Source organism: Coccinella septempunctata, chromosome 2 (assembly GCF_907165205.1).
Source record: "Coccinella septempunctata chromosome 2, icCocSept1.1, whole genome shotgun sequence".
Lineage (NCBI taxonomy): Eukaryota > Metazoa > Arthropoda > Insecta > Coleoptera > Coccinellidae > Coccinella > Coccinella septempunctata.
The window spans coordinates 41,563,009-41,585,353 of record NC_058190.1 but is presented as its reverse complement, the minus strand read 5'-3'; the positions used below and the strand labels follow the sequence as shown (position 1 = coordinate 41,585,353).

General features: G+C 39.1%; 1 protein-coding gene across 1 annotated transcript in view; it reads right to left on the bottom strand.

Moving 5' to 3' along the window:
* LOC123308741 overlaps nucleotides 1-22,345 on the bottom strand; it is a 46,063-nt gene that overhangs the window by 3,222 nt on the left and 20,496 nt on the right. The window contains exons 6-13 of the mRNA XM_044891535.1: nucleotides 22,075-22,253; nucleotides 21,760-22,013; nucleotides 21,272-21,514; nucleotides 21,129-21,213; nucleotides 2,335-2,553; nucleotides 1,869-2,052; nucleotides 1,536-1,736; nucleotides 651-1,402 (exon numbers count right to left, since the gene is read on the bottom strand). Coding sequence (XP_044747470.1) covers nucleotides 651-1,402; nucleotides 1,536-1,736; nucleotides 1,869-2,052; nucleotides 2,335-2,553; nucleotides 21,129-21,213; nucleotides 21,272-21,514; nucleotides 21,760-22,013; nucleotides 22,075-22,253 — 2,117 coding nt within the window. The remainder of the gene's footprint in view (nucleotides 1-650; nucleotides 1,403-1,535; nucleotides 1,737-1,868; nucleotides 2,053-2,334; nucleotides 2,554-21,128; nucleotides 21,214-21,271; nucleotides 21,515-21,759; nucleotides 22,014-22,074; nucleotides 22,254-22,345) is intronic.

Below are 22,345 nucleotides of genomic sequence, written 5' to 3'. Positions count from 1 at the left end.
TTTTAGTTGAAAAAGTTTTAATCCCGAGAAATTATAAATTTTCAAACAAATGGCAAACATGGAATTCCCTTACCTCAACAATATCACCTAGCAAACTTAACTATTCCAAAATACTTTCTATATCATATCAAAATCTCAATATTTGATGAGCAACATCTTTGCAAATCTTCCAGTAACAGGTTTCATATTTAGAAATAATTATTAATTGTACTTTGCAACCGAGTAACAAATAAGAGTCAACGAGTGTGGACACAATGTTGTCATGAAAATCGCATTTCAATAAACTAAAAGTGAGATTTTTCACCATTCCACAAATTAAACCTCTTACTGGAAAATTCTTCGCTATAAGCCCCTTGACATTAGTAGATTGTCATGAAACGAAGCTAAAGCACATGAAACTAATTAATATCACAAGAGCAGTAATGCTAAAAAATGGATCTAAAATGAACAGTATCAAAAGCTGGTATATTCTGACCCTTCCATAATCTCTACAAAATATTCCAACTTCTGAAAACATGCAAAAAAGGTGAAACCCAACATAAACCACAATTAATTACCGAAAATTAAGTAATCTTGGGGATGAGATTGGCTAATGACAAGCATGGAGGCAGAGGGTCAAGCAGTTGTTCCTTCCGCACGATTCCCCTCACCTGCGCTTGAACAGGGTGGTACTTGAGCAACTGAGATAGAATTAGCATCTTGAGGTAGCTTCTCATCTTGTGGATTAGGCGTAGAACTCGTCTGAACTGGTGTAGAGCTGCTACGATGCGGTGTAGAGCTGCCACCGTGCATATGTCCCGATGTCCCTCCCCCAGAGGGTGTGTTAGACCTTGAACCGGGGGTAGAAGCCCCTCCCCCTCTCGTGGGAGTTTGTGGAATACTGGTAGATTTCGGAGTTGGCGGTTTAGGCGATGAGCGAGGAACTTGACTAGATGATCCCATTGAATTATTAATGAGAGGTCCTGAGGGCTGTATAACCGGAGATTGCCGATGAGACAAATAGCTAGACGATGACGGGTGGGATTGATGGGAAGCTGCATGTGGAGACTGCCGCTGCAAGCTGGGACTTGACCTCGGGACGGAGTAACCTTGAGGTAACGAAACCGGCGGTAAAAATGGCGCATTCATTTGAATTGAGTTTCGTGAGGATGGTAGACCTAGAGGAGTGGGCGGAAGCATTGACCCGGGATGAAGTAGAGGAACCATCATCGGAGGCTGTGCCGTTAAATGGGAAGGTGGAGGAATATGAGGGGAAACACGGGATTGAGCCTTTTCCCTCTCCCTCAGTACTCTTTCCTTCTCTCTCTGTTCCCGTTCTCTTTGATGTTGCAAAAGTTCACGTTCCATTTGTTCATCCTTCTTCATCGCCACCAGTCTCCTATGTTCTTCTTCTACCTTCAAACTGAATAGGGATAGAAACGAAAACAAGAAATTATTTATTTTGAATCTAATAATGAAGTTGTGACAGAATTTTTATACTAACCAAAATCATGAAAATTAACTTTGGAAAGTAGAGGAAATATATATGTAGTTACCTATCAGGCATATAGAAGGGTAATGCTCCAGCTCCAGGAATCATGTATGGATTTACCATTGGGTGACCGAAAGGGGGCCACGGTGGCCTTAGTAATCTAGCTCGGTCATAATAAAGTTGCTCTTCCATCATTGGTATTGAAGGATAACCATATGGAGGATAAACTCCAACATCTAAACCTACTGGCGGCACAACCGGTACTCTGGAAAGTGTAATAAGGTTGAAAATATTAAGAGAAAATAAGCAAGAAACATTCCATCAGAAATTTAACAGTGAGTGTCTCACATAATAATTGGAATTCAACCAAATTTTGAAGTTTATGAATGATGTGTACCTTTCTTCTGGTCTATAAGGCTGAAAGCCACTCCTTCCTAAATCTGACATAGTAGGAGCTCCATATCTGTCAGCTGGACTAGGTAGTGTTATTCTTGAATCAGAAGGTCTGACTGATGCAGGATTATTCACGCCATATATACTAACTTCAGGCGTAGCCTTAGATTTATCCGATGTATTAATTCCTGCAAATGATTATAATAATGTAATTTTACTCTTTGCCATCTAGTTTTTCCAAAATACTTTTCTGAAGCAGGGTTATTTTCTATTTTGGTCTTTCGAACAAAGGATCGATATATTTCTATCTTGAGAAGTGAATTGGTTTCAACATAAAAAAGTATGAGAGGATAATGAGATCACAATATCATCAATATCAAACTATTTTTTCTTCTTTTGAGGTCATGAGAACAATCAAAGTGTTATACAAATTGAGACAACTGTAAAACAATTCAAATAGCTAGTTTTACCTGGATCTCTCCTGGACGCTTCTGCTGAGGTATGAGCTGATGAAGAATGCTCACTAGTTGGAGGCACAGACTGTTGGGCCAACGTTCTCAATGCCGCTGCAAAAGACAGGGAATTCTGGTTTTGGTTACCTGGACCAGGTCCAGGCACCGTATGACCGGATGTCGCTCTTGGTTTGCTATTGCCATTGGTAGATGAAAGTTTTGGACTGCTTGAAAGAACTGCAAAAAAAAATGCTCAATTAGTCACGAGCATTAACAAAATTGTTATCTACACAAGTGTTCTGTTATGTTATGCGGATTTCTTGTATAGACAGTATATGATTTGAATAAGACAGATTCAACTATGCCGTCGAAACAAGATATGTAATTTATTCGAAAATAATTAAATGATGCTGGTGCATGCTTGAAACGATGCTTATTTTTTCATTTTCTAACATAAAACATGTATGGTTGGAATGGTCTATCTTACATCTATCGAAAAATATTGATCCTGTGGAAATTTATCAAACAGCAGATACTAAGAGTTTTTTTATGAAGTATGTATAATAATTTTCGAAAGCGTGCCAGTGTATGCACGACTTTTGTCAAGTTAAAAATTGGTAAAATTTAGTCATACGAGAATATTCCTACTCCACGAATGCTGGATATCATTCGAAAAGCTTGGATCCTGAAGGAATATATCAGAATGATTCTGAACCCTCATAAAATAGGGGTGTTCGACGGCATGAATACTAAATTCGACTTTCTAAGATTTTGGACGGTTTGTCGCCCTCCTTCGTACGTGGTAGAAATTTCAATGGCATCTATAGAGAAATGGGAACTAACCAGAGGTTTCTCCTATGTTGATCGGGAATAAATGCATGATAGAATCTGGGCGGTAAAAAGTGAACAACCTACAGGGTATTAAAACAAATTTACTTCAATACCTTTTTTTATACCAAGGTGCATAGAAAAAGGAACACCCGGAATTAAAGAATTTATTTAAATTTTTTTAGCATATTTGTGTCAGGGCTGATGTTAGTTATCGATAAAAATTAGTGAAAGAGTGAATTTAATTGGACCAAAGAGTATCAGAGAGAGCCCTCCCCGAAAACTATCGAGGAATAAGCCTCCTAAGCACAGTATCGAAGCTACTAACAAAAATAATATCAGACGAGGTAGTCTCAACAGGAATATCCGAGGAACAGCAAGGCTTCAGAAAGAACAGATCGACGATAGATGCCATATTTACCATCAGACAGATCACCGAAAAAGCCATAGAATTTAACAAAACGGCCTATATGTGCTTCATTGATCTCACCCAGGCATTCGATAGAGTACGCCTCACGGACATAGTGCGACTACTAAAACAACGAAAAGTAGATACAAACATAATAAGACTCATTAGCGAACTAAATACCAACACCTCAACATTCATCAAGACGGAATCGGGGCTGACGAAGGAAATACCAATCGCGTCAGGGATACGACAGGGAGACAGCCTGAGCCCAATACTTTTTAACGTGGTCATGGATGAGATCATAAGACAGGTTAAGAGCAAGAGTCGAGGATACAGAATGGGAAGAAAGGAAATTAAAATCATGTGCTACGCGGACGACGCTGTGATAATTTCTGAAAATGAGGATGACCTTCAGAGACTTCTCTATGCTTTCGAACGAGCGGCAGACTGTTTCAACATGATTATCTCAACCCAAAAAACCCAATGCCTTTCTGTATCTAAGGAACCGAGAAGATGCAAGCTGGCAGTGTATAATAAGAGTATCGAGCAAGTAATGTCGTACACATACCTTGGCTCTAAAATAACAAGTAGCAGAAATTTAAAAGAAGAGGTGCAGAGCCAAACAACAAAAGCTTCCCTGATATCAGGATACCTACGCGATATAGTATGGAGGAACAAACACTTGAGCACAGCTAGCAAGGTCAGAATTTACAAGACGTGTGTGAGGCCAGTCATGACATACGGCATTGAAACACGAGCCGAAAATGCTCAAACCAAAAGACAACTGAGAACAACGGAAATGCGAGTACTGAGAAGTATAACGGGCTATACATTGTACGACCATAAGAGAAGTGAGGAAATCAGAGAGATCTGTGGACTACAAGACGTGGTGAGATGGGCCAGAACAAGACGAAGACACTGGAGAGACCACGTAGATAGGATGCCCGACAACCGACTACCCAAAATAGCAAAAACAGAAAAGCCCAATACCTCGAGACTCCCAGGAAGACCACCAAAACGATGGTACGAAAGCTGGACGTCGGCATCCCAAGAATGAGGAACATTGCAGAAAACACCTGACTAAGTCCTAACGTAAGATGAAGAAGAAGAAGAAAGAGTATCAACAAGAGTTTTCACGTTGTCGATTTACAATGGAAGATCAGACGCATGGAATCGGAACCTTGAAGTGGGTAGACACTACGCAAAATACACGAAAAAATCGAACATCTGCATCCGTTTTCGTACCAAGAAACCTTGGAGGGCATCGAAAAGCAACTGGCCGAAAATACAGAATGAATCCTCTTTTTGATACTCTTTGGATGGACCGCGTTTCCTGTCAGGTGGCGCTTAGCTGTATTCATACATCACAGCCTCTGTTGGCATTGAATAAAAGGGTCATCAATAACCATTTTCCTCGAGGTGGGAGTTGTGCTGCTCTGACGAGGTCAAATAAGACTGAAAACATGGTCAGCATCTACTCTTCCTCGCCAGAATGTTTTTTTTTTGTTTGTTTATTCTACGAGTGATGGTGGTTGACTTGTTCGTTTTGATCGTTTCATTTCTTTATTTCCATATCAATGGAAAAATGATCCTAGTAGCTGAATCTTCCAAAACCAATCGATCTATTCGAATTATTCTGAAGAAAAATACTTCCATTCAAATTTCAAAGTTAGGTGTAGGTATCTGTAGGGCTGATGATACAAGTATCAATTCCTGGATAAATTGAAATCCTCTAGGAACGTCCATCGAACGTTTATCAGTGTTGAATCTCTCCTGTTCAGAGCAACGCCCAAGCGCTCGTCTCGTATGGGGAACTGGCAAATAGCGGAAAATTGTGAGAATCCGGAGAGTTCCAGCGGATCATCGGCGTCGAAAAAAGACGGGGAGCTGTTCGCGTGCGAGCACAACAGGGACAGGGCAAATCATCAATTTTGAAGGGAGAGTCGGGGGAGGAGGCTGCGGTCGGTAGGGAAGATTGGCGGCGTCGTTTGACCGTTACGAACTTAGCGTGACCCACGGATCACCTAGATATATTTTATTGGGAGGATACGGCCCTTTCGTGCAGTGGATATCGGACGGGTTTCCGATTTGACACGCTCGTTGACTCTGGTGGTATGTTACACGATGCAATTAACCGTGAAGTACTAAAATACTGGAGATCTTCAGAATCTCTAGGTAGTAGAATGAGATTGTCACTAGCAAGGATGCAGTGAGAGAGTAATTTCAGAAAGGGCCTATGATTAGTAGTGTGGCGAGAGAAGGGAACACGTTTATCTTTTTAAATACTTGATTAGGTCTTTGTTAGTGTCATTTTGTGGAACTTGTGGAGCAATTTTTAGAATGTTCACAATACGAAGGTTGCTAATTACACTGATCGACAAAATTATAGCTTTGTTCTCCCACCTAAGGAAAACATATATATATATATATATATATATTTTGAATCTTCGTAGCCAAGGTATAAACGCCCGATAAATAAAAAGTGGAAGTTAGCTCTTGTTGTTTTTTAATAATTATATTCATGATTTTTAACAACAACAATGCATTATAATATTTGCAATGGTGTAAAAGATTCCGATCGCTTAGATCTTTTGTCTTTTCTGCTGTAGGACGACTCCAGTATTTCTCTAAAGCTGCGTTTACACTAGTGTAGACGCCTCCCTCACCGCGAGGAATTGCGAGGCGAGGGCCCTCGCTGCGAGCCACAGGTCTGTCGGTTTTTGTCCGCGCATCAAAGGATTTCGCTCATCGAATTTCGCATAGTGTAAACGTGGTACACAATCTCCGTACTGACTGCGAAACAAAAACTGAAGGCGGCTCGCTCCACTCGCGAAAGATTTCGCTGTTGATTGCGCTTTGTTTTGGGAACTGCGAAATTTCACTCGATGAGAGTAATTGATGCCCGAGTGATTTTCGCGAGGAAATTTCGCTAATGTAAACGCAGCTTAACGATGGACCAACAATAATCAGCAAGCATAGAGGGTTCCCCTTTGCCTTGGTAGCGTTTTTCGAATGACGCGATGTCCTGATGGAATCGCTCCCCATGCTCGTCACTTACGCCTCCCATATATTGTGGAAAGAAATTAATATGTGATTGCAAAAAGTGTATTTTTAAGCCCGTTTGCAACAGCCGAGAATTCTCTAGAGAATTTGCTCGAAAATTCATGCGCCGTGAATTATATACCGTTGCATACGCACTTTCGGTAGAATTCTCTGTTCAGTTGCATACAAAATAATCTCTGCTGTTTTCTTGCGAGAATTTTGTAGAGAATTCTCGGCTGTTGCAAACGGGCTTTAAGGACATGTTGCATCCCATTTTTTGATGAGCCTGTAACATCGTTTTGACGATATTTACTTTACATATTGCGGAGATTTGTGATTGCCGAGAAAATTTTTGGTCACTTCTACAAAGGACAACCAGGCTTCTTTTTCAAAGTCATTCAATGCTGCCAGAAACTGAACTTGCTTCAATAGTTTGTTTATTTCATAAAGTATCGTAGGGTACAGAAGTGCGAACATGGACAATTCACGCATGTCTTTTATTTTGATAACGGGAGCTAAACAAACGTAAGTACTATTATTTTTGTAATAAGGTGAGGGATACCTAACAAAAAAAATATAAATCTCTTAGGTGGGAGAACCCTTGTTGAATAGTGTTATGAATTCAAGATAGAAAGAAAAGACTGTCGCATTATATCAAAAATACGTTTTTTCCTTTCACAATTTCTCCTTTATGACAAAAATGGAAGGTTGTCTTAATAGTATGGATAGAAACAAAGTTATGGACCATGTACACACCCCTGGGACATCCTGTATATTACAAGACGCATCGTATGAGATTGTGGGGATTATACAGGATAGCAAATATATCACTTCATCGCCAACTTAATTGATTTCCTCCAGGAAGCCCGGGGAAAAGAAGATGTCACAATGTTACGACACGATGTTCCAAATTGATGATCAACGATTGCAAAGGGCACTCGTGCGAACTTCCGGCTGTTAAGACTGGCAATATTAGTGGCGGAAATGACTGGAAAGAAGTGACCCAGGAGCGTGACAGATGATGTATCGAATATCCGCAACCGGCATTTTTACAGTATACCCATATCTACTCGAAGTCTTCCAATAACTAATTCTCGAGGAAATAAGTTGAGTATCAGGATTCTGAATGACCGAATTAATCGATGGCGATATTTGTTTGAAGGATCCGAACTGATCTAAATTGAATGAGACTCCTTGAAGCCCTCTCAGATACTTGAGTTTATTGAAACTTTGGAGCTTGAGGACGAGTTGTAGATGGGTCAGTTGTGAGAAAAGCTCTGATGCGGATCACAATAAATTTCAAGGTCGCTGAGGAATGTAAGCCCCTTACCAAACTATAAACTATGGGTCGACTATACAAGGTGTTTTCAAAGGTGAGACTTTTTTTTGACAGAAGGTAGAACTTATCAAAATAAGTCGTTTAACCAAGAATTGTCTATATAAAATATCCAAGATGGCTGAGATACAACCCCTAGAAATTCGACAAAATTTCAGTGAATTTCAAGTACCGGGGGACTGTGGAAGGTGACTCAGGCATCGCAAAAACGAAACAAAACATAAACATATGGCTGGACAATGAATGGTTCAGTACCAAGTTCATCGAATTAGATGCATCAGGTCACTTTTGGGAGAATCATAATTGTTGTATCGTGCAATTAAGGGTGAAAAAAATGTAGAAAATCGAGGCAGTTTCATGAAAGTGCTTATGTTAGTTATGTTGAAAAAGTGCTATGATGTTTCCCCATTTCATCCCATTTTTACGACGATTGTTGGAATGTTCGAACAAGAAGATTGTGATGCCACTGTGAAAAAATTTGTGAATAATTTAGACGAGTTTTATTGGTGAGATTTGAAGTATTATTCTATTTTTTACACTTGTGCTCTAAGTCTCTTCTGTCAGTTGTTATCGAAATGGGCCATTTCATAAAATCGTGTAAGTTACTAAAAAATAATGAGAACAATTCGGCAATCGTAAGTTTCTATTTTAATTACCACGTTAATATCGAACGAGCCAATATCCTAAACGAAACCACATGGTCGAATCAGGAGATAAGTTTTTTCCCACTGCTTTGCGATAATTCAGCTAACAAATGGTCAAGGATTGTATTTGAATCTATTTCAGTAATCATTTTCAATTTTTTTTTCAATTTTGTCATTTTGAAAATTTTTTATAGGAGATTTTTGGTGAAACGCTTCATTTTGACCAGTTCCACCTTGTGTTGAAAAAAAAAAACCTCAACTTCAAATACATCCTGTATATATTATCTTATCATATCATCGTGATTCTCCAAAGTACCCCTCAGAAGCTCCATGGGCTTGTACGAGTTCGGAGAACCAGTTGTGTTCTATGTAGGCTTTATTAATGTGTTCTTACGCCACCTAAGGCACATCACTGTTAATTTTAACCAACAGTGAATGATGGCCCGTACTGGTTTCGACTAGAAAATTTCTTCTCTAGCCCGGGAAAAAGTATACAACTACAGGTATTTGGGAACATGGATAACATCGGATATAGATCAAACTAAAGAAATAAAAACGCGAATGGAGATAGCACGTACGGCTTTTATTAAACTTAAGAAATTCTTGTGTTGTCGAGATATAAAGTTGACTCTACGTCTAAGGATGCTTCGATGTTATGTGTTCTCCTCGCTTCTGTATGGCATGGAGGCGTGGACCTTAAAACAAACTCATTCGAATAGCATTTGAATTCTGATGTTACAGAAGAATTCTACGAATATCATGGGTGGAAATACATAGTGCCAAACGTAGAAGTAACCAGAAAAATTGGAAATGAACCAGAAATGCTGTTGACTGTCAAGAGAAGGAAATTGGAATACTTGGGACATGTCATGAGAGGGCAAAGATACAGATTACTACAACTCATTATGCAGGGCAAAATTAGAGGAAAGAGAAATGTGGGTAGACGCAGAATATCCTGGCTCAGGAATTTGAGAGAATGGTTCGGATGTAGTAGCTCAGAATTATTTAGAGCGGAGGTTAACAAAATCCGCATAGCTATGATGGTTTCCAACCTTCGATAGAAGATGGAACTAGAAGAAGAAGCCCGGGATCGAACCCGATCGAAAATTCAGCACGACAAAGCCTTTTCCACCGATTCGGTGGTTCAGGGTAAAATTGACAACGTTTTAAAAGCCACACGGTTAACCTGTACCCTCGAAGAGAAAATGCGTAGACATAAAATTCAAGAGGATAATAGTCCACCTGGCCCCGCAAAGTGGTTGCTATAATACACGATAATTTATTGTAAGAAACCCTCCCCCGCGCGAATACCATTTGCACTCCACCGCTCTTCGCATCGGAACATACCCCGTACTCGAACCTAATCCTTTTCACCCTTCCCAGATACGCCGACGGCACTGGCTCGACCCAAGACACCCCGAGTCCGGACACATGTGTCCCGCCCGACCCGCGGGACCCCGGAATTACGGTCGGGGAGCAAGCCGTCAGCGCCCCCGGTGTCAATCCGCACACGGGCGCCCGTTTTTATCGGGGCCGTCGCCGCGGGGCTATCGAGTTGCCGGGCTCTAACCGCCACCCGAGCGCGGTGGTGGCAACCGCAGATTCGCCCGGAATTAGGCGGCGGGTGAGGAAGGGGGTGGCGCGGGAGGTCGAGAAGGAAGGAGCGTGTTAAGCATCAAACGACTTTACGGCTCTTGATGAGTCACTGGGAACGGGGGGCCGGAAGGGGGAAACTTCCAAGTTCCGAGGACCGTCATCTGGCGACAAATTGGATCAAAGCAAATTGGTTTCATTGATTCGTTGTACTCGGCGGGTGAAGAGTCAAAATTGCCACTGAGAGGGGAATTAATGGAGACGGGTCCTCGAAAGGACACCGATTCGGAACGGGGACTGCGGACGGGTTCGATTCGGAGATTCGCCCCCGTTTTCTTCCTTTCCATTACACCCCTCTTGTGCACAGGTCCCTCCGTAGAACTTCCGGCCTTATATTTATCCGATATTCGGAGGGTGATTCGTGATTCTTTAACAGCAGGGACATTTCGCATTGGGAAATAATTAGCAGCGTTTTCGTGCACCATTCGGGGGTTTCATTATTGCAAGTAATGGACCAAAACGAGCGGAAAAACGTTGCAAATTTCACACAAGAATGTTATGTTTTACACTAAAAACGAGTCGATTGGAGCAGAAGGTTGGAGGGTCGTTGTAAGTTTTCCGCCAAATTATAACGAGTTACCCTTAGTGTTTATCGAGAAAAAGCCTGGATGGTAGTTTTCATTCTTTACTTCTAACCTCTCTGCCTCAAAATCCATGAATTTTTCAGTGTTCGACTCCAATGTTCCCTATTGGAAATAATGAACTGAAACACTTCCAAATCCGAGCTTCTTTTCCAAAACTACTGCACGTAATTGGATGAAATTTCTTTCGAGAACCAAATACACCATCAAACAACGATCCTCTCAGCTTTTGGCTTCTGCTGTATCATTCGGTGACTTGGAAATTCGGAAGTAGGTAAAGCTCAGAAAAAATATTTCCGAAAGTGTTGAAACTCGAAATATGTATTTCCATCATAATAATTAATAGTCTATATACAGGGTGTGGCGTAATGAATGGATAATATTGAGCCAGGGGGTAGAGGACTCTATGGCGGTTCAGAAAAATATATTTTACGTTTAGTAAAAGTGCCTTAGTTTTCGAGATATTGGAGATTTTCGAAAATTCAAGAGAATTACACCCTTCGCCACTCTTTTTGCAGGCAAGACTCCAAATAAAGGAATTTTTTCAAACTGTTTTTTGGATAGTATTCCTGAATAGATGATCTATCGAATGTAATTCATTATTTTTGAGGGGCATGAATAGTTCTTCATGAAAAGAAGATCTAACTCAACTTTTCCGTTTTGCTAATTTTTTTTCATAAGTTCAAACTAGCGCGGTGTAAAAAATAATATGGTTACCTAAGAGCCAATGCAAGAAAAAACATGCCAGTTTCATTGAGATTCCGAAATGGTATAACTCTCTGTATTCTCAGCATTTGATACAAAATCAATTCCTATTGCAATCAGTTGAGGCCTAGTTTAATGTAAACAGTGTTTCTAAAATTTTTAGCATCTAAAATGAGAAATGCAAGCAGAATGAAGCAATCGTCTATAAGAAGGTATAGAGCATTTACTGAAGCTCATAATGGCCTCTTAGAGATTCTTTTGTGATATTTAATTCAATGAAACGATACTCATTTTGAAATTGTTGATATCTATGCAATAAAGCTATGATTTATTAGAAAGTGTAGACTATAGAGTATGTATCAGAACTCATGGTGGTCAATTTAAGCATCATTCGTGATTTGTGAAACTTTATTCAATGAAACGATATTTTAAAATTGTTATTTTTTTCTCGTTTTCTTTTATTATTGAACCCCAACGTTGTGAAATCAATATTTTCAAGTTATGCATTAAATTTCAGCATTTTTGTAACAACGGTCTTGATTCAATGTAATAAAAATTTACTAATTTTCAGCTTTTTTTCTTAATTACAAAAGTGCTAAAATTCACTTCGTTACTTGAAATTCGCTTAACAACTATTAACTTTATAACTATAGGGCTTAATAATGAAAGAATACGAGGGAAAAAAACAATTTTAAAATATTGTTTAATTGAATCGAGTTTTACAAAAAGTGTTCAAAGTGTGCATCAGGAGCTGTACTAGATGGCTTACGTCAAACTCTGCCTTGACTCATTGTAATAGAAATTTATTTTGTATTTAATGCTGAAAATAGAGTGAGTTATACCATTTCAGAATCTCAGTGAAACAGACATGTTTTCTCTCGCTTTGGCACTCATGTAACCATATTATTTTTCACACCACGCTGGGTTGAACTTAGGAAAAAAAATAAGCAAAACGAAAAGTTTGAGTTAATTCTTTTATTTATGAAAAACTATTCATGCACCTCAAAAAAAATAATTTACATTCGATAGCGCATCTATCCAGGAATACTATCCAAAAAACAGTTTGAAAACATCCCTTCATTTGGAGTCTTGCCTGCAAAAGGAGTGGCTAAGGGTGTGATTTTCTTGAATTTTCGAAAATCTCGAATATCTCGAAAACCAAGGCACTTTTACTAAACGTAAAATATATTTTTCTGAACCGCCATAGAGTCCTCTACCTGCAGGCTCCATATTATCCATTCATTACGCCACACCCTGTATGTACATATATGATGAAAACATATCTTTCTTTGTTCAATTCTGTATTAATTTCATTACACTTCATGACCTATTCGCTTTAAATCTATAAAATTAGTCTGGGGCCACGTAGTTGTCTCATAAAGTGGATGATTATGGTTCGAAGCTAAAGTCATAAATATTTTTCTTTAATTTTTGGTTTGGTATAGTTGAACTCTAAATATTTCGAAGATGTTTGAAGGATTTGTCACAATTTTTAAATTCAATGTTATTTAGTACGAAACCCTTCAGTAAGGAGCAATACAGAATAATTTAAAGGAAACTGTGATACGAGTCTTTGACTCGTACAAATATTTTAACAATAGATTCTTGTGGTCTAAAGAAACACTTTTACCCGCTACCTTTTTTTCTGAATCGGCTCGGTTTAAAAGATACGTGTTGTTGAAAACCATGCAAAAATGTTATTTTTAGTTTTATCTCACAAACGGTTTTATTGAATGAAATTAGTTTCTGAATATAGTTTTTTATTTATTCGATGAATCTTTTTCGAACACAAGATATCACCCACGTCTTCCAGTGTTCTGATTATGACCAATACGTAACATAAAAATACCCACTGTTGAAACTAAGTTGGACGCTATATAAGAAATTTTTGAACGTTTTGAAAAATAAAAGTATTCTTCATATTTTCCCGTATAATGTGCCGTTTTCGAGTATTTTGATGTTCAAAAATAAAAAATATGTGAAATTCGAAAAATTGGGTTTGTCCGAATGCAACTCTTTTTAAAAAATCCACAGAGAGTGTCACAGATTTAGCTAGTTATTCTGAAGGTAATTTTGTTTTTCCAGGGGTGGAAAAGTTAAAATGGCTTTATCTTTTTAACAGGGCCGAATCGGAGAAAATGGCATAGTAAAGAAGTGTTTCTTTCGACCTAAAGAATCTACTGTTAAAATATTTGTACGAGTCAAAGACTCACCCTGCATAGTGCGACTCTCTCTAACAGCTTTTCGTTGAGTATATGCTAGTATTTTTTCATAATTTTTTATCAAACAAAACAGTTCAATGAAAATAACGAGACTAGCATTGTATCGAGCATATAGAGTATATTATTTTGAATGTGAAAATTAGTGATGATATTTATTAGAGTGTCGTTTTGTTAAAAACAACATTTTCGTTGAAAAATCGCAAAAATGCTCAACTGATCCCTAAGCAGCGCTATGGAACATTAGACTTATCGACTGTAGTGAATTGGAAAGCTCGGGCTTGGAATAGTTTTTAATTTATATAGAAAAGTTTTGAAATCATTCTAAATATTTAACCATTGTATAAGAACTGAATTGTTTTGTTCGCTATTTCTAAGAATAAAGGGTTGAAGTAGAAGTTTTCAGATATGAAGATTTTTTAAAAAACCCATCCGTCGCCTAGAACTATTGGAAAGACAGCTATAAAATTTAGAACAAAACATGGAGTAGCATTACCAAAAAATTATTCTTTCAGCTCTTCGCCCGTATAAGACGGAAGATTTCTGAATATGGAATCAAGTAGACCTTCAAGGAGTGGAATATCGTATCACGTTTTTCTTTCTTCATCAAAAGTACCTATAACTTTTCGTTGGACTCAATGATCAAGGCTCATTAAAAAAAAATTTAATTTTGATTTAGAACAGTGCAACTTGGAATATTCACAAAGATACACACACTGGTTCCGCCGAAATTGGGCATCAACCATCAAACAGACCAATCTTCTTCTCTTGAGAGAATCTACACTTGAGTGTAGATTTGAAGTGGATGAAGTTTCTATAGAATTTCGAAGATTATGGGAATAACTATTTCGAGAAATTCGCAGTTTGTTTAATTGTTATGAACTTTTCTGTCGAATTGTTCGTACTAGTCTACATCTAACTAATTTTTTATCAAGACAACATAACGTATCGTTGGTTGAAAACAAACAACAATAACAAACGTCAACAAAACCCAAATCAAATCGCGTCATAACAAATCGGATCTCGAGTATAACACAAACGCTCAAATAACTCACCCCCGTTCGACGTGGGAAAAAAATAAGGATGGGAGTATCCCAGATTCGAGGAATAGCCGTACTTGAACTCCATATCCACCCACTACTTCACGCGCGTACCGAAAACACCAGCTCGAAACGTTGGGCATAAATCTGCGTATCCTTCGCGTCCGACGTCATAACCTCAACAACGGGGAGAGATCCGTCCTCCGCTGAAGCGACGTCGACGGAACGGGGGATGAGAGAAAAAAAAAGGGGGAAAACGTCCGGTGTAACGACGTCGGTGAGAGGGTGACGACGCCTGGGCGTGATACCACAAAAAGGCGTTTATTGACGAGCGCGACTACACTGTGCCGGCGTTTATAACTCGCTCTCGGTTCACCCTATATATCCGTCTCTACCCGTCGACGTAGACAAGGGCTCTGTGTACGTGTGTGTGTGTGCTCTACTTGATTTTGGGCCGCCGCCACCGACGGTAGGGCAATCGGGGGGCGGTTTCAACAGGTCGGTATCACCGATTTTGTTCCCATTTTCCGGCATAAATAGGGGGGGAAATTGGTGAAGTACGGTAATTCCAATTGGAGACCTTGCAGCAGCAACGAGGCAGCTCCACTTTTTGTCGAAAATGAGTTTGTACACTATTACATTAACAAAAAAAAATGTAGCGATCATTTGGTGGGTATCCTAAAATGCTCGATTTTGGCTGTTTCTGGTACTTCCAGACTAGGTAGGTGAAAACGTTGAAAGGAGTCCTGGGTCCGATTTTCGTGAAAAATCCATTAGTGGAAACCGTTCGACTATATCTTCATTTGGATCGAAGATATAACCAAATTTTGATTTTGTCGATTTCGAAAATGTGCGATTACTTCTTTATTTTCGAAAATATCTAAAAACTTTCTACGGGTACTTTTTCACTGGGAATACGACACTGTTGAATTGGCCCGAATTTGAACTGTACAGGATGGGCAAAATTCGATGTCTACTTAGGGGATGTCGAGAACTATGAGAGCTGTAAGAAAACATTTCCTAGCTCTTTTTCAGAAAAACAAAGAATGGTGAAAACCGTAACGCCCAACAGGGGCGGATCCAGGATTTTTTTCTGGGGGGGGCACAACGGGCAGACGAGCAAAAAAATCAACACTAAGTGTGAGAAATGAACTTCACTTTTATTTTTAAGAGTTCAAGTATGTATAGAAAGATCCGTCCGTCTGGGGGGGGCACGTGCCCCCGTGCCCCCCCCCTAAATCCGCCCTTGACGCCCAACGATTTTTCGTTTTTTAGTTATTAGCAAAAAATTAGATTTTGACGATTTCGAAAAGTTCTCATAACTTTTTTGGCTTTGAAGTTGCAGATCTGAAACTTGAACCTTCTTAAGCAGTTTTATACGTAGAATCTACTGACAAAAGATCTTTTTCCAATTCAAAAATAACAGATTCAATAAAATTTTGCATTTAAAAAAGCGAAACTTCGCCTAATAATTCGAAATGAAACAAGATTTTGAGCTCTTCGGTGGATTTTACGTAAAAAAGTACCAGTAGAAGGTTCAAGTTTCAGATCTGTAACTTCAAAGATAAAAAAGGAGATTTTTTCGAAATCGTCACAATCTCATTTTTTGCTAATAACTCAAAAACGAAGAATCATAGGAGGCTACGGTTTTTACCATTCTTTGTTAGTCTGTAAAAGAGCTAGAAAATTTGTCATCCGTTTTCTTCTAGCGCTTATAGTTCTCGAGATCCCCCCTCAGTAGACAACGAAGTTTGCCCACCCTATACAGGGTGGTAGGCCAAAATTTAAATTTGAGCGATTTCAACATTGTTCCTCATCACCTAGCACTGTTTTTGCTAGGATGTTGAAATGAAAACTTTATACAGACACTTTTTTGGTAGCAATCTAGTGGCGTACTATGATTTTGAAATTTTAATTTTGACCTATAACTCGAAAACAAAAGAAGATAGAGGAATGCAGTTGATGGCAATATTAGTTTCTCGAAAAAATACGACCGTAATGTGCCATGCATTTTCCTTTATCTCGTTGGGTTGAGAAAGTTGTAGTTCAGGTATCACCAATTTTGCCCACCCTGTACAACCGGGCCTAAGTAACCCTCAATTTTAAGCCAGCCTCAAATCGTCAAGCATGATAGACTTGTGGGACATACACGGTATCAAAATCTGACCCTCTCGAGTATACCTATTTTTTGCACCTGTAGACGCCCACCCCAACGATGAAATGGCATACCTCAAATACAGGGTTCATAGTCTATTAGATATTCATAGAGAACTAATCAGAATTTCGTGCTGAAAATTTGCATGTTTGGATTTTCGACCATGAACATTCTCCCTAAAATATATTCATATTTCTACAGCTTCCGTTTGTACAGGAACAGATCTTTCACTCTTCTTTGGATACTTCATGACCTACGACATTCAGAGATGACCTCCATTATGCCACGGGTCGGGAAACCTGCCAGAAGAAGTTGGCGAGCAGCTGGGTCCTATCGGCGGTATAAAGTCGAGCTTCGGACATCTAGAACGCCTCGATACAACCCCACAATTGTACCTAGAATATCCAGACTTTGGAACCCTTTGCTACCGGACGCTTTACTCTTTTAGCTAAGGACAGCAACCTAGAGCTGCAGAATTCCCCTACCTACTCAACAAATAATCGAATTTCGTTTCGTGAACACCAACAAACGTCACACACAACATCGATCAAAATCGATACTCTGGATTCTTCCGCGAACAACAAAAGTTTCCCGCATGAAAGAAAACGAAAGCTCGTCAAAACGTAATTGCGGCGAGAAATACCCGGAAAAATTCCCTCATCAAAGGCATCGTTCCCTAAAGATGCCCACCGAGCCCTCCCCACCTTCCATTTTCCGGGCCATAGATCACGGATCCCATTCGGATCGGCTTGCCGTCAACTTTACGTGTTTGCTAATTACTTCCGCATCACTTTCGAGTGATGCGGATAACCAAAAACGTCCCGTCCCGTCCCCGTCCCTCAGTCCCGCCCGCTCCCCGACCCGCTCGCCCGCCGCCCCCGCGGTTATCCGCAGTCGTCGATAGTTCATCTTCGGGGCTACGGGGCGTAACGTCGATCTCTTCTTCCCGGCACGTCCTTTACATACGTTTCACCCCGCTCGTTTCACAACTTCGCTCCGAGGGTTGCCCTTTCCGATTCGGGGGCTCCTGCGGCGGCTAGAGGGCGGCGGACGGAAGGAAGTGCAGCCACAGGGTCGGCTCTGCCTCGGCATGAAACACGACAGCACGTAATTCGTTCGTTTTTCCGGATGAAGCGTTCTAGATTTCATTTTAAACACCATCCTCCGAACAAAATTCGTTAAAAGATGTTCCCATGACATTAATGAACTATTATTATTATTGTATATGTCAAATCTCAGGGGTCTATTCAAAGACAGAATATGTTAAGCTTCAGTCTTTTTAGGATAATGTATCCCATCCCCAGTAGAAAAATTCCGATATTTTAGGTAATTTTCAGCAAGCCGAACTTGAAGGAAATGGTCGTAGGTACAACGAATTTGGAGGAAGGGCTTTGTAGCACTAAGTGTCTTCTTTTTGGATCAGATCTTTCAATACATTCTAGCTCCAGCGGTTTTTGAATAATCTTGAAAAAACCAGGAACCAAAAATTTTTTGAGCTTTTTTCGGTATAAAAATCTCTGCTGAGAATCACCGGGAGAAAGATTCATCTAAGCTGACACAACCAGGAGGAATTTCACTTATGTGAAGTTGGCGCCGGCTTTTTTTGGAAAACACTGCCTGTTTTTCTAGTTCTGGGTAGATTTGAAACAGTTCTGGAGTTCCTGATACAAATTTTGAATGGTTCCTACAAATCGTCGTGGACTTCGATGAAAAAACCAAAAATGAGTCCAGCTGTTATTTTTCGATGAAGAAGAAAGAGCTCCTGAAATCTTGATCGTTTTTTAAAAGTGTTCTACAAAATTTCAAAAAACTTCGTTGAGTTGAGCTTTTCACTCTCGAAAACAAATATTTTGAAAGAAAAATAAGAGATATTTCAGTTCTGATGAGAGTTTTGAGTAGCGCTCAGCGAACTCTACAAAATATATCGAGTGAATTTTATCGGAAAAACGAAACTCTCCAATTTATCAGCTATATAGTAAGGCCAGAAATTCGAAAAACCAATATTTCGTATTTTAGCAGCAATCTCAGAAGAGTTCTGAATAGAGCTTCATGAGTTCTGCGAAACATGTCAGTAGAATTCAATCGAAAAAATTAAACTTTGCAATTCATCTGCTATAATGTCAGATCTTCCATAAACCAAACCTAATTTTTTCCACTTGTCATACCTGATGAATTGAAAATTTCGTTTTTTCTATGAAACTCTTTTCACATAAGGTCCTTTCGTTTGCATAAAAAGTGTAGCACTTTTCTAGACTCGATTTGATTTACACCACTTTAGAGGAAGTGTAGTTTATCTACACATAGTCAAAAGGTGATGTAGATAAACTACACCTCCTCTACACTGGTGTATATTCAATCAGCAAACGAATACTATAATCGAGTGTAGAAAAGAGCTACACTTTCTATGCAAACGAAAGGACCTATATTTTGTAGAACTCCTCGAGTGCTGCTCAAAACTCTCATCAGCACTCTTCTGGGAATAACTTTCGACAAAATACGAAATATTGGTTTGAGGTTTTTGACCTCATTATACTTTAATTGAAAAGTTCTGTTTTTTCGATTAAACGCACCACAAATATTTTGTAGAATTCGCCGAGCGCTAATCAGAACTGAAATATCTCTTATTTTTTCTTTCTAAATTATTGTTTTCGAGAGTGAAAAACTCAACTCAGCGAATTTTTCTAAATTTTGCAGAAATTTTTTCGAAAACGATCTCCAGAACTCTTTCTGCTTCATCGAAAAGTAACACAACACACAAACTTTCAACTTTGATTCCCTCTTGTATCTACAGAAATTCTGGTCAAAGTGGCCTGCACTTTTTTTCAGATATCTCTAGTTGCAAAACTACAACGAACGAACGAACATCCATATATTGCAGTTTTTCCATGAATCTTCCACTACGTTCCTTTCATGTTCTTTTCATTTTCAATAAGGATGAATCGTATATGATTCCTACGAGATTTGAAAGGGGCGATGATAGGCCGCATATAAATAAAAGGGGAGAACACAAGAACTGACTTTACACAAGGGGAATTCTTGATGAGCTAAATCCTGCGTTTCAAACGAGCCGCAGTTCCCTCTTTTTCTTGGATGAGCTGTATGTCACAAGAGGGTTACGTTAGAAAAAAAAGTAGATAAGAAACTGCGATTTATTCTCGAGTCGCTTCGCATCCTGAGGAAATAATTAAAATGTTGGTTGAAAGTTTCAGAACGAATTCAAACGGTAAAACGCAGATTTATGGATATGCGAATGCATTTTCAAGCAACTCAATGAAAAAATCAAAGTCTCTAGAATGAATTTTCAAAAAAAAAAAAAAATTTGTTTATGAAATTTGCCATATGCTTTTGTAGTACAATTCAGATTATACCTAAACTCAGATGTAACGAAAATAATAATAAACGAAATTAATTCTGATACATAACATGCGTTACTATGAAATCAATAATGTTACGATCTAAATATAGAAGATAGTTTTAATGTTTCAGAATAAAATGTTAATGTTGTTCCTCCCCACCTTCTAACATGTGCGATTTACAAAAATATGTACTTTATGGAGCTTATTATTTGAAATAAGTGTGTCATAAGGGTGTGACCGGCAATCTGGGACACCCGGTATATAAATGTCTCAAAACATGATTAAAATTTTATTAGTTTGGCTTCGGCCCAATTGTAGGAACGTTCATTACGATATAATGCCCCGTTAAAATTTAAAACTGTCACTTGAAAGGAAAAATGGAGGATTAACATTTTAATGGAGCATTAAATTTCAACGGACACTTCTCCGTATGCCGCATGCGAACCAAAAAATTTTTAAAACCTTCAACCTACTTGTGACATACGGATAAAGAGAGAAAAAAACAGTCTTTCTGCTGTCTAAGCTTTTTCTCAAGAAAATAAAGTAATAAAAGTTGGTGCAGAAATGAGATGCCTCTTTCGAACGATAATTTCACCTTTAGGTGTCAATTAACCAATTTTCAGGCTATGAAGAAAAAAAAATTTTTATGCACTAATAAACTACTGCACTGCTCAAGGTCAGATAATAAATTGTCAATATGTTGCATAGTTCAATTCATTCACTTTTAAGTCAATCTGTTGTTGAATAAAGGTTCGAGGCTAGCATTACGTTCTACAGTGTGTCTTATTAATCCATTTTAGATAAACAGAGAACCACAAAATTCAACAATCTGAAAAAAACTCACCACTTGGATCCGACTTAGCAACCTTCTTTTCCGTCATCTTAGGAGAACTCTTCTTGGCAGGTTTGGCTAAAAACGTTGTAGGAACCTGTAAAGATAACATTCCATCAACTCTAAAACGCCTATCGCCTCATTTAAGAACCCACCACTTTATCACTTCTTTGGCCACTCGGCAGTCTGGCTACGGCAGCCTCCGGACTGTCTTCTGGCGGAGGAGGTTGCAATATCCAGTTATATTGTCTTTTATCCAATGGAAGACCCCACCTTTCATACTCCAAACTTTGCGTCCTAAGAGTTTCATAACAGTCTAAACATACCACAGCGTAGTCGCCATTTTCTAATAACAGAGAAAACTCTGGTTGAGGATGAAATCGGAGAAAAGGAAAGTCCTAGAAAAATTCACACATAGATATTCGAGTCAATCTTGAAATAAATAAAACGCGAAAAAGTAGTTCTTTAGGCTGAGGACAGTAATGGGTATCACGAAATTTTTCACTTACTCACATGCGACTGTTTTTACGTTGAAAACAGCCTTTTCAAAACGGAATCTTGTTCGACTTTGAGGGTCCACAATGTCTCAACTGTCTGGGTCACAGAGCCTATAGAATTACCCGAAAAAATGCAGAAAAATCACCTTTATCAATAGGGCCCTGACTCTTTTTCTATAAGTCGTCACACCGCAAACATAACAACAATAATCTCTCGTGTTATATTCTCTTCTTTCGGCGTGAGGTGCGGCAGCTCCCTGCGCCTCGTACCTACGCCACTGACTCACTAAACTATGATAACAAAATGTACAAACTAACGCGGATCCATCCTCCCTCAACTGTTCGGCGTTCGGTGGACTATGGTGACTCAACAACGCGGGGAAATAAGGAGCGTTCCGACCTGAAAAATGAAATGATCGAATATAATAAACGTAATTGGTAGCTGAAGGATTTGATCCTACCCTGGGGTTTACTGTACAAAACCCTGGCCAGAACGAACTCCGAATGTAGTCCACAGAGAAAACAATAAATACTACTTGCCCCAGGGTTACTAGTTACAGTTCTTTCACTATTCGTGCTAGGTGGCGTTGGTATACCCCTGTCGCCGTTCGATGTAGTTTCTGGAAGAGGTACGTCATACCTGAAAAATATCATTTTGTAAATATGCTTCAAAAATTATTGACATAGAAGAAGGCCTTGGTGGAAGTCCAGTCGCAGCTCAATATATGGTTA